This window comes from Buteo buteo, chromosome 8, assembly GCF_964188355.1.
Source record: "Buteo buteo chromosome 8, bButBut1.hap1.1, whole genome shotgun sequence".
Taxonomy (NCBI): domain Eukaryota; kingdom Metazoa; phylum Chordata; class Aves; order Accipitriformes; family Accipitridae; genus Buteo; species Buteo buteo.
Genome location: NC_134178.1, coordinates 6,234,588 through 6,247,701, shown reverse-complemented (window position 1 = coordinate 6,247,701; position 13,114 = coordinate 6,234,588). Strand labels below are relative to the sequence as shown.

Genomic DNA, 13,114 nt, shown 5'->3' with positions numbered 1-13,114 from the left:
AATGAAATTTACTGAACACATTGTCATTTATTAGAGTGGTTTGGAATGCATGTTTGGACTGCATAGGACTAAGCAGTAACTATTCTCTTTTAAATCAAATAAAGGTTCTAGTGTTTAGCAGCTATTAACCTCAGGGCCCATGAATCAAGTTCTGCTTGAGGAACAAAAAGAGTTGATTCACAGAGAGTTAGAGGACTACTCTTCTATGCAGAATTTAGACTCCAGAAAGTCTTTTCTGTTCTTTTAAAGTGTGTTTTTAAAGGTTTTAATTAAATAATTATTATTTTTCCTTCAGCATCGTATGACCAACCTAGTAGAACAGTACAAGAAATACTTTTGTCTCAACTACTTTCTGTGCTCAAATGCTTTAAAAAAAAAAAAAAAATCTCATAGATTGCTAATTGTGGGGGGGTTCTATGCCTTATATTTTCTCTATCTTATGGTTAATGTAACAGACTAAGTACAAAGTCTCTGTTTCACTGCTTGCTAGTCCAACTCTATTTTGCTTATTATTCATCAAAAGTGATTACTGTATGCACTATGTTAGAAGTAAGACAACTGCATCTCTGTATAGGTGTGTTCAGCAAAATAAATATTCTTTGTCTACCGGAAAATGAGGTCCAGGGAAAAGTATATATCCTTCTGTAGATGGTTATGAATGGATATAGTGCTATTTATACTGCATGGCATTAAAAGATTTTTAAATGTGAAAACAAAGGTGGGAACATATAGCCAATAGAAGAGAAAAAAGCCTTACATTTTTTCTTCTAAAAAAAGAAAAATCATCAGTACAATGGAAGAGGTGGTCTGTATTCCCTGATAACATGATTTTATTTGGTGAATTAAACTCTTTAACATTCAAACAATCATATAGTTTGTCCATACAGAACCAGATTACTTCCTAGAAAAATTATTGAGCATCTTTGGTTTTATCCTTTAAGTACACTCTAAAACCTATTATAATCCTGTAAAGGAGGATTATTAAACTAAACAACAGTAGCGTGTTTAATGATGATCTGCTAGCAAAACTTTCTAGCTAATCTCTGATTAGGGATCATATTTTGACCAATCCAAAGCATAGGATAACTGAATTCCTTAAGACATAGGCCACCTGCAAAAAAAAAAAAAAAATCCTGTCTTCATTTCATCTCTTTAGTATTTGGCAGTTGCTAAGGCAAACAGATCTTGAACCAGAAGATCAATCAGTCACTTTGGACAAAAACAGATTAGATCTTCCCAAAGTGCCACGAGTACTTACATGGTCTTTTATGTAGTGGACTCTAGACTTGCAAATGGATGTGGTAGTAATTTTCTTCATCCTTGCTTATTGTACAAAACCCTATTTTTTAATATTTTAATTTTGTTTCAATCATCCTTGTATTTCAGGAATTTTAATTTTTGCATAACTATCTTTTTCAAATACTCAAATTGAAGTGAAACTTATATAGAAAAAAAGAGTTTAATAAAGGGTCCCTTTACACAATACAAGTAGAAATTCCTTTGAAGGGAGTTGCATTTTCTTTGCAATAATAATAAAGGGACATTCGTATCCTTTGGAGAGGCAGACAAAATGAGTTTCTCTCAGTAAAACTGGAGCAGAATTGCAGTATATGCCTGGGATCCTTTGGGGTAGTCTCTCACTACAACAATTTCTATTAAAAATAATAGTGTTTTGCATCTGTGTTACATATAATATTACAATTCATATTTCTACAAAAAAAAAAAAAAATTCCTTGAATCATAATAGGAACACGGGACTAAATTTGGGAAGTAAGGATTTAAGAATCTGTCTACTGTTTTTTCATTCTTTGTCTTATGATATGGTAGGTCAGATGCATCACAGATGTTTTAAGCTATTTTCCCTTTGAAAAGGGATCTAGAAATCATTGTATCATCATAACACACAGCCTGTATGTTAGCCAGCAGTGACTGTTTGCAGTGTTGGTAGCTACAGCAAATTACTAAGGTGTGTTAGGAGCCTTTTATCAGCGCTGGTGTTTTCTTCACGCTAGGATCCAAGTACATTGACAGAGGGGTATGCCCAGTTACACTGGGGCCTGTGGGTGTTGTACTTATGATGTGAGTTAGTGTGGGTTAATAAAGCTGTAAACTGAAAACATGTTTTGACCATGGAATTAATTTGAAACATTGAAAAGGATTAAAAAATTGATAAGACACTGATTTGTGACACATATGCTTAATGATAATTTCACTGTTCAGAAGTGCTACCGTGTTTCCACTCAATATTACTGTTAGAAATGTTAATATATGATGCCATCGCCATCACACCAAATTTAACCTGAGACATCAAACATTATTATTTTTTTTTCTTTTTTTTTTTTTCCTGTAGTCAATAAATAAAGTATCCAGGTGTAGTTATTTCATCTCCTTTTATACTTGCAGACGGTTTGACAAAGCTTTGGAAAAGTGGCGGCTTTTTCACTGTGACATGAAGAGCTTTAATCGTTGGCTAACTGAAACTGAAGAGAAGCTGTCGAGAGCACAGGTAGAGGCTGGAGATGTGGGTCATGCAAAAACCAACCAGTTTCTCCAGGTATGATTTGATGAACCCATTTCCTGTTTTTCTGCAGCGATTAGAAATTTGCAGGTCTGGGTACTCTGCATAGTTTTGCAGTTCATTTAAGGATGATTTCTAGTGTTGAGTGGCCACTGGCAGTTTTGGTCAGATATATCTGTTGTCCTTGTCAACTAAGAATTTTCACTAGTTTGTTTTAAATAAAAATTTTTAAAAGCAGTAAAATATAGGATAACATGGTATATTGTGGTACTTTCATAGTTACGTATTTGTTTGGTCTTTATTTAAAGTGCTCATTAATTTCCATTTGATACTTATGACCAGCAGAAGTATCAGACTTAATTTTAAAATCTTGTGGAAGAAATGTGATTAAGCACTGAGCTGTACAAGAGATATTCCATGAACTATGTCTTGCAACTTTTGCTTATTTTGCCTGTTTCATGTTTTAATCGAGGAACCTTGAGGATGCTTTTTGTGAAATGCAGTGTGACAGAATAGCCACTTAGTTCCTCTGTGTCCAGTTCCAATTTGTATGCTTTTCATCTTGCAAGCTCTTTGAGCATCGTAAGGAAAATAATAACTCTAGTTTCTTGGTAGTTTATTTCATTTCCCTCTTGTATGATTGAAATGGTAATAGGTGTGAAGAATTAATTCTAAACTGATGTTTTGCAAGTTGATAGGTTCAGCTGAATAACATGGCTTGACTAAATTCTGGATTCATGTTATAAATTACTACCTGTGCATAAGAAAAAAATTCTGTTAAACTAATCGGCGTTCATACATTTGAATTGTTGGCTTGAATTACTGGATTTCAGGTTGAAAGAAGTTAGGTCTATCTAATATTAAAGGCACAGTTTTGTTTTGAATGCAACACTAATCTACTTTTTTGGCCTGCAGTTAAAAAATGTTAAAATCATGTCTTTTGAATTTTAATATTTAAAGTCACCTGTTTAAGATTTAAGCTGCTATTTCTTGACTGTAAAACTGCTGAACTGAAAAGCAAACCAGATCATGTGGCGCAAGTATAAAAAAAAGATACAACTCTTAAGTAATACAATAAGCTGAAGTAGTTAAAATAGCAGGTAAATATTTTTCTGCAAATGACTATCAACACTTTGAACACTGAAGAAGTGTACGATCTGGCTGACAAAATAGAATGTCATCAAGGTATTAAAGATGCTCTTTATTGTGTATGTAAAAGGTAGGCAGAGCTTGTGTATTTTCACCAAAATTTTGTCTCCCTTTCTCTGTCCCACAGTTTTCTGCATTTATTTGAAAAACACATAAAATACTAAAGAAAGACACGAGTATCTATGTGACGAATAGTAATACAGTGTCACAAAGCCTTACCCTTTCTTCTTTGCTTTGTCTCTGCTCCATCACCCTTCTCAGTACTATTCTGGTACCCTTGAGCCGCTTCAAATGAGCACTTATAAAAAAAAAATGGATCCGTGGAAAAAGTGTTTGTCTCCTTTTTTCTAACCCGTTCTAAAACAGTGTTTTCTCTCTGAAAAGAGGTTGATTTTTGAGAGTGCCCAGACCAAGGTGAGATGTATCATAGATGTTATAAATGTACCAGGTGTGTGGCACATTTCACAATCCCAACAGATTAGAAACATTATTTTCTTGTCATCATTGAGAAGGAAGTTCATACTGAATTGAACATCACACTGAAAGATCCTGAGACAATGCCTTGTTATGCAGAAGGTTAGATTTCAGTGTAGAAGACTGCTTCTGTTTTACGTTTCCCTTTGACCTAGCCTCCTTCTCATCTATTGTCCGTTTGTTATTTTCTCTTGCAATATATGAGAACGTTTTGAACATATGTTTGCAGAATGATTTCTACCAAGATTTTCTTTTTGCAGTCCATCAAGCTTTTTCTTTCTTCCTTTTTCCCTTGTGTTAGAAACCTCAGGAACTCATGAATTTGTCTCTCAAACATTTCATTTAATTCAGTACAACAGACAAAACTACCTTTCTAATGAAAATTCACAGTGTGAAAATATTCCAACTAACCTCAGGAATGCAGACCCAATGTTAGTTGTGAAAGAATGTTTAGTTTGAAGTTGCGTTGTTCCCATTCTCTTCATTGGTTCTTTCTTTATTTTGCTGGGTCTTGTCTGAAAAGTGTTAGGCTTCTGTGAGGCTGATAGAAGACATCATTAGAATTTCCATTAGGTAAACAGTCAAAACAGCTGAGCATTTTGATTTACTAGATTAGCAACTTGTTTCATTAATGAGATCATGCTGCTTAGTGAACCATGTTCAGAATTAACAGGATTTGTTTGAAAATGCTTTCACAAGCAAGTGAATAGTCTTGTATTCAATGAGGAACTCTTTTAGAAAAAAATTTACAAAACATTCAGATGTGTAATACTATTTCTATGTAGGACCACTTTGGAAAAGTAAAGATTAATGTGTTCATTAACATTCAGTAAATACATAGAGTCAAATGTTAATGTAAAATGAAACAGTCAACAGTATGATTAGGTGATTATGTTAATATAGGTTAAGAGGTAATTACATTCTTTCAGGTGTATTTGGGGAGAGGAGGTGTGTTCCTTTTTGCTGCACAATGGCATGATATTAAACAACATTTATGCATTATATATAAAGTGAACGAAACCTAATAATAGAGTTGTTTCATTTCAGGTCATGAATACTTAAATACTCTTACTGTGAATTTTTTACTAAGACTGTTTGAGAGCAGGACTTGTGGTGTTGAAAAGAAATACCACATTTCAGTTTTTAAGAAATTGTAATTGACTTCTTTTATGATTAGGAGACACAGGATTTAAAAGGATGTTTTACAGATAGCATATCATATAATCCCTTTGAAACATATTGAACTCTGTCTTGAAAGTAGTTAAAGATTTTTTTTTGCTTTCATTATTCTGACTGAAAGTTTTTTCTGTCTCTTCACTCCTTAATGCTTGGTGACTTTAACTTCTTCAACTTCCTGCATTTGCGCTTAGTTTATTTATTTTTGTGCCAAGACTGAGTTGTGGTTCAGTTTTATCTACTCCCTGATGTTTATCCCCTTCTGTTCTTATAGGCTGCAGTCATTTTCCCTATTGGATCTCATTTAGTAAACTAAAGCCACATTTTTCTAATCTGCTTTTATATAATAGCTAGGCAACTTGACTCTTATTTCCTGTGCCTATTCCTCTTTTTAGAACATGAGTTCTCAAAATAGCACACTATTATCCAAACTGAAATACCATCCATACCATCATCAAGATAGCTCAGGTGCTGTATTTTATGGATGGATCTCACCACGGCTGAATGTTAGAATATTATTTGCAGTCATCTAACTAAAATTTGTTATTTCTTTTTTTTTTTCTTGTGGTCTGCCTTGCAGCCCCAATCTACATTCCATTTCATACAAAAAAAAAAAAAAAAAAAAAAAAAAGGTTGTACTGGAAATTAATGTCAGGCTAATATGCAGCAAAGAAGCAAACAGAGGTGGTGGTGGTGGGGTGTTCATGTGCCATAGATAAATGCTAAAAAGACAGCTACAAAAAGGGGAATTCTTCAACAGTTTCAGAACTAGACTGTCAAGTTACATTCCTGAATCATTACCTGAGAATTTAAAAATAGTATTCTTATTTAAAAAATATAGAACATCCAGAATATTAGAATATTTGTTCTTTACAGTGGTATTAAGAATTGCTCGGCAGTCTGTATTTAGTATCCACTTTCGGGTTGCAAGTTTAACTTTATTTTCTTATTTTAGGTGGTGCGTTTTTTTTAATAGTAAAACAATTAGGTTCTGGGTCTGAATTTTGAAACAATTTCTTTGTGTTCATGATGTTCATCTATTGTGACTGGTCAGTGATGGGTACTTCCCACTAAACAGGCAAGGGCTGAACTTTATTTTCTATAATTTCATTGTTCCAAAAATATTGCTATCATGTAATTATTAATTTCTCAAGTATTTACTTTCATTTACAGGCATAAATATCAATGTTTATTTTTTAAGTTCACAGAGTACCTTAAATAATCAGTAATATTTTGAAATTATCAGGTAGTGGCCTTGCTAATTATACTCAGGCTTCCGAGGATGCTGTGGATAGAGAAATTGCTTGTAAGATACAGATCTCTCTTAAATTGTTCATACATTGAATTTTCCAGCATTTACATTTTAGAGTACTTCTCCAAGCCTGCAAAAAGCTTGTGAATGACTCATGCCTTCTCTAGACCTTCCCTCTACTGCACTATAATGTCAGGAACGTCACATTTTTGTCTTGTAGATGTTTAAAGTAAAAAGATATAAAGAATCGAGGCTTCGGTGCTGAAAGTCATAGTCATGCTAATAATTTCTCTCTTTTATATCTAAATTGGATTATATGGATATTGATGATTTAATAAGCACTAAATTTAAACAGTTCTTTCTGGAATACAGCACAAATGGAATCAGAGGATATGGGAGAAAAAAAAGTGTTTCAGTGCTTGAGGCCATGTATTATCTCATACCACAAAAACACAGTGGTAAGTGGGTGGATAGTTTACTCTGTTTTCCCCCAAATATAAAACTTGTAAAAATACATTTTTTAATATAATAATTGTGGCTTTCATCTTTTAGAATTTGTATTTTAGATTTACTTCCTGCTTTACTGAATGATAAAGGTTATGCCAATAATCTCTGATTCTTCTTGTTCCACTTTGGATTCCATTTGGATTCAAATGGTTCAATTTTGTTCCATTTGGATCAATTTTGTTCCACCTGGTTCAATTTTGACTCGTGTTTTTTGGTGTTATGAAACATTTTCAGAGAAATAGTAGAAATGTGGCAAAATACTCTTTCTCATCAAAGAGATGTCTAAGATTGCTTAATGATTCTATAAGAGATAGAAAATACAAAATGTGGAATCAATGAGAAACCAATTTAGTATTGGTTTAGAGAAATCTTTAATTAGAACGATCATGGTACGTACTACTATGTCATTCATATTGCAAGGGCTTATCTGGAAGGATATATATCTAGCAGAAATGTATTATTGGCTAATATTTTGTTAATAACAAAAGCAGACAATCCCTTGCTATTATGTTGAAAACAAATTCTACACTATTTATTTTATTTTACATTCTTCTTAGTATTTTACACATCCTTAGTACTTTGATTAATATTCTGAACTAAGGACTAAAATGTTCTAAACATGACTGCCAGCCTACACAAATACCATCAGTTCTTACTTACATATTGACTGGATCATTTATTCAGAGAAGCTTACTGGTTTTCTTTTTACTGAATATCACCCTCTTGTCAAACACCTCTGAGTGCAGCATGCTACTGCCCCTAAGAAAGAAAACCTAGACACAGCAATATCCCATGGATTTCAAGTATTTGTCCATAGTTTCTAAAGTCTCAATAGAAATGTTTCAAATAATATACGTGAGCTCTGTGTGAGACACCTGGGCCCAAACTGAGCAAAAAACTTCTTTTTCTGCTTTAAGGTCATCTTAAAAACAAATTCATGGGCCTTTCTTGACTGAAGCACTGTAACAATGGAAAGACTTCATTTTCAGTTAATAAGGGGAGGATATCACAATTCCTAGTAAAATAGTTACTGCTTCTTTCTTATGCCAAGCAAAATATTAAATAATACTGTAATCTTTATAAATAATACATTTATAGATATATAAAATTCCTAAAAAACTTCTTTTACTTTTAAAAGATTCCTCACCATTTTTGCTACTACTAATGGAAGTGATGGAATATCAAAATAGTTTATCCTGAATTTGTAGTAAAAATATTTTCTTGTCATGTCAAGCTATAAGAAGTATTATTTCATAATTATATCAGTTACTTAATTCTTCTCTACTGCACACGGTCCTACTTTATTCTTCATTTCTAATTTACTGTATCCTATTAAAAGTTTTTAATTAATTTGTTGCTACTTGTAGTGGGACATTAAAATGTCTGAAGGCTATGAGAAATAATAAATTTAAAGTTGCTTGTGTGGTTCTGCCTACTCTTGCACCATTAGATGACAATTCATAGGTTATATTTAGGTTTTATTGTAAATCCTGGCATTGTTTATTCAGGAAACCGCATTAAATCTTCTAAGTAATTTATTAGGATGCATTTTTCAAACATTTCATTATGAAACTTTTTGAAATAACTATTAGCACATATAGATGCATAGTGATGTAATTTTTATTCATGATGAGAATGAGTAAACATGGGGTTTTTCTCTGTCTTGGAGAAAATTATGTTCTTGGACTGGATCGGTCAAATTTCCTGATACCTGACTGTAACTGCCTCACTTGGGGGATTCATCCTCACCTGTTCAAGTGGTTATGGAATACTAGCACATGGGGATCTGGGAATGAGGCTAAGTTTCATATGCATTTCACAAGCATTTTTTGTGTCTGTGTACAAAAAATAAAGGAAATGGAGAATGCAATATTTTCATACTAATGAATTTGTTTTACTTTCAGGGCTTATTTGGACATTTATAATAGTGACATGTGCAGATAATACACTTCAGATTCAGCAAATTTATTAATGCTTTTTCCATGGTATAAACAGAGTAGTTAATCTGACTGTGTCTTGGAAGTTTTGGGGAATGAGTGTCTAAATGAATGACTGCTTTGAAGGAGGATGATATTGGTACCTTTGCCTAACAAAACATTTATCTGGTTTGCTTCCATAAGTCTTTCAAAAGTACATCTCATATTGTATTAGAGATCACTATAGCATATGATTAAATCTCTGGGTGTTGATGCATAGGTGTGAGGATAAGACAAATTCATGAGACTTGAACTGTGTCACTTAATGACTGGTCAGCCTGGGAGTCTTTCTAGGTCTTCCGATGTGAGTAATTAGCCATTAAAAATGCTTGCATAAAATAATCAGGGAAAGGTAAGACTCTTGGGGAATAACTTTCTATATACATATTAGTTATATAAATTAGTACAAATATGTCTTGCTGTGGCCCTTTTCATGGATAGCTTTATTAATCCTATTTAGAACCTTTCATCCCAACAGATTTTGCAAACTCTATCCATCACATACAGGTTTTCATTACAGTCTCATTTTAGACTAAAGCCATAAATAAAGCCATATAGTAACCACACTGGACAAGACAGCAGGTTAACGTTATGTTGCTTTATGTTATGTTGCTTTAAAAAGTGAACTGTTTTAGAAAAAAAAACCCTGCATTATGAGAACCTTAATGTTTATGCAGAGCAGACAGCAAAAGGATCAGCATCTGCCCTTAAACTGTCTGAAAAATACTTTAGCTAAATTTACTTATCCTAATTTTGGAAGTCAGGTTTTGTTAGGTTGTGATGAACTGTCTTTTGCACTTAAGTGTTTTACAGTGAGTTCCTTTTTACTGACAACCTTTATAGGCACCTTTGTGGAGGTGTTTGTTTCTTAATATAAGGAGAGGAGTTAAGGGAGTTGGGTATGAGTTTGACTAGTGATGGGTGGATACTGAAGAATGGAGTTTTTGGCTAGACTATATTACTACTTATTGTTCATTTCAGATAAACTTGTTGGTTCATTTATTTCTCCAAGGTGTTATGTTATACAGAGAGACAGAATGTAGCAGGTGTGGAAATAATAGTAACATGCTTGAGTTGTTTAAATAAAATATTTACTTCTGCTCTACAGCAAACTTCCAACATACTTCTTTCCTACTTAATCTTTGGATGTGAGATCCATCTCACCAAACCAGGTCCAGAGTAGGCTTGAGCTTGTAATCCTGATCTTCCTTTGTAGACAAAGAGGAAAAATAGGCACTTCTAGGGTGAAGGTCACCTGACCTTTCTGAGATACCCAGAATATTTGAAAGTGAACTGTGACAGCATTGGATGTGTTAACTTCTCCAGAAAAAAAAAGAAATAATATTTTATTGGTAAATTTTATTTAGTTGTTTGGGTTTTTTTAAAGAAAAGATAAGCAGTCATGAAAATATTTAAGAATGAATTTACGTCAGGTGTGCTCCTTCTTTCCTTGAATGCATATTTCATCAGGTTTTGAATATTCAGGGGATTACTAGTACTAGTGAACCAGCACTGATGCTAGCCAGAATGTATTACCAAGTAATGTATTCATGCTGAAATAAATATATTTTCATAATTGGACTAGACATTTTGTCACAGTACAAAGATCAAATTCACTGAATGATTCACTGCATGTAGTAGAAAAGAATAAAAAATATTTAAATTAATTGTATTTCCAGTGTGTTCTGTGAACACCAGAAGTACTGAAGCTAGAAAATCTAGGGTTCGGGGGTTTGTAGTTATTTGTAAGTTCCAGCTGAAAGTTTTCCACCATGGGGGGCTTTTTAAGGTGTTTCTTTTCTGTGTGAATTCTCAGCTGTTTAGTAAGGCCTACACACTACACCTGTTCCCCGATTAGTGACCAGTAGTATCTGGTTTTCTTTATCTGGTTGCCTTTTTTAAAAATAAATTATAAAATGTCATTATTTTTTATAATTCTAATCTTCTGCCAAATTAGTTTAAAATTAGTCAGAATATTAAAAACTATTGGGGGGATGTTAGGGTGGAGGATAGACCAACAGATAATCAGAGAGCTCAATCATATAAACTTAAAAAATCAGACTGAAAACTTGATTAATTATTTTCCAGAAAGTAGTTTCTTTAAAACTATTTGACTTGTTTTGTTAAAGACTTATCAAATACTTCATTACCAATAATTACTTGTCAGAAAACATTTTAGATGGAGGCTACTTCTTTCTTTTGTCCTTTTTAGAGCTCCCTGAAGAAATTTGTTCTCACTTTTGTTGCTCACGCTGGCTTGCAGTGGTGTATGCAATTAATTCTCTTTCTAAAACTAAAAACAGAGAAAAGTCGTATTATTTCAGTAAAGCTTATGGCAGAGTTTCAGGACAACATTAGATATTTATAGTAGACACTGTTTGATCTCAATCTTTTTTTTTCTGTTATACTTCTACAGGCAGCAAATATTATATTGCCTAGTTACCCTTCTAAAAAATGAACACAATACAGATATGCTGTAGCTTCTCACTCAAAATCTAAGCTTGCAATAGATAAAACCCCTATAAAATCTACATTTTTTTTAAGTCTGTTTGACTTTTCACAATGGAAGTGAGAACACTATAGAAAAAAATCTTTTATTTTATAGGTCTAAGTATTTTGCATTTGCTGAATATCTTCTAAATTCAAACAATAATTCTGCCTTGATTCTGATTACAAGGAGAAATAAATATGTTCTTTTGCCACATAGACTGTTTAAAAGCTTCAGTTTTTATTGAATGATTTAAGGATGTGTAATGAATTGTGGACTGTGGCAAATTCCAGTTTATGCATCAATTGGAACAAGAATATAATAGACTCTTGTACTCATCATCTCACTATATTAAATTTGAGACGTACATACATATCTCAGAATTTTGCTGATTTCAAAATGGTTTCTTTAGTTTTTTGTTGGGGTTTTTTTTTATGAAGGCAGCAAACGCTTACAGTACGTTAATCTGTACAGGACACTCCTGTCAAAAAATGCTAGGAGAAGGGAAAGAAGAAATGAAAGAGAACATATTTTGAGCAGTTTTTCCAGTATACAATTACTATATTAGGATGGCAAATATCTGCCAATTTCACAGTATTATGAGGTGTCTCACCATATCCCTTCAGAAGTGGACAGTCAATATCAGCTATTTTTTGTCACTTTTGTGGAAATGTAGCATAAGAGAACATTTATAGAGGAGATGTACTGAACCTGGGCAAGGTTCTGCTATTGGGGTGGTATTAGAACTGAAATTAAAATATTCAGAAAACAATTTTGTTACATAATAAGAATGTTTCTGCATAGCAGGGTCCTAAGATGAGCAGAGGGCGCTCTGAGTGTTAATTTCGCATTAGTGCCGTGGAAATGGGAACTATTATTCACCTGTGTTATGTAAGACAGTTCATACAAGTTTTATTTTACTGAAAGCTGGAAATGGGTGCTGATTCTTTAATATAAGTTAGGTGATCGGTTTTATGCATTTTTTCATGATTTGTTGGCACTGGATAACTATGTTCTATTGTCTTTCATAGCAAGACAAGGTGATTCTCTGTTCCCTCTTAGTGTCTAGACTCTAAGAACATATTAATGCCAGCTACTGCTTTTTTGCTAAAATATCTGGCTATTTATCTCTCATTATGAAGCTCATCATGTGTCCCATGGTTCAGTCTTTACATGTCTTGAATGAGAACCACATAGTGTTCCATTTTTCCAGCCTTTGTAGAGCCATTAGATCACAGTTCATTTCTGGAGACTGTAAGATAAACTAAAAATTCTGATCACAAAAATTTTCTTTCTGCACTTTTGCAATAAGCATGACATCTATCTGAAATAGTCTGCACAAGACATTTTTCCTTTAACAGTTGTTTTTAATAGCTGAAATGGAAAAGATCTGTTCTGTACATAGTATGTAAATCATTGGATTTAATGGGAGAGTTTGCTAATAAGTGTTTATGTCGTGTTTAGTACTGGTATTTTAGTAAATTGACACCTTTAAGAAAAAGCACAACTAGCTGTATTTTGTTATAACTGTATCAGAGACTGAAAACAGCATGAAAGACTTTTGCTTGTGCCTT

The 13,114-nt window shown here is 33.1% G+C and overlaps 1 protein-coding gene across 12 annotated transcripts in view; it reads left to right on the top strand.

The window, feature by feature from the left end:
- Window positions 1-13,114, top strand: part of DMD (dystrophin) — a 1,298,312-nt gene that overhangs the window by 686,811 nt on the left and 598,387 nt on the right. For all 12 annotated transcript variants that reach the window (XM_075033523.1, XM_075033524.1, XM_075033521.1 and 9 more), the window contains one exon: window positions 2,404-2,554. In XM_075033523.1, coding sequence (XP_074889624.1) covers window positions 2,404-2,554 — 151 coding nt within the window. The remainder of the gene's footprint in view (window positions 1-2,403; window positions 2,555-13,114) is intronic.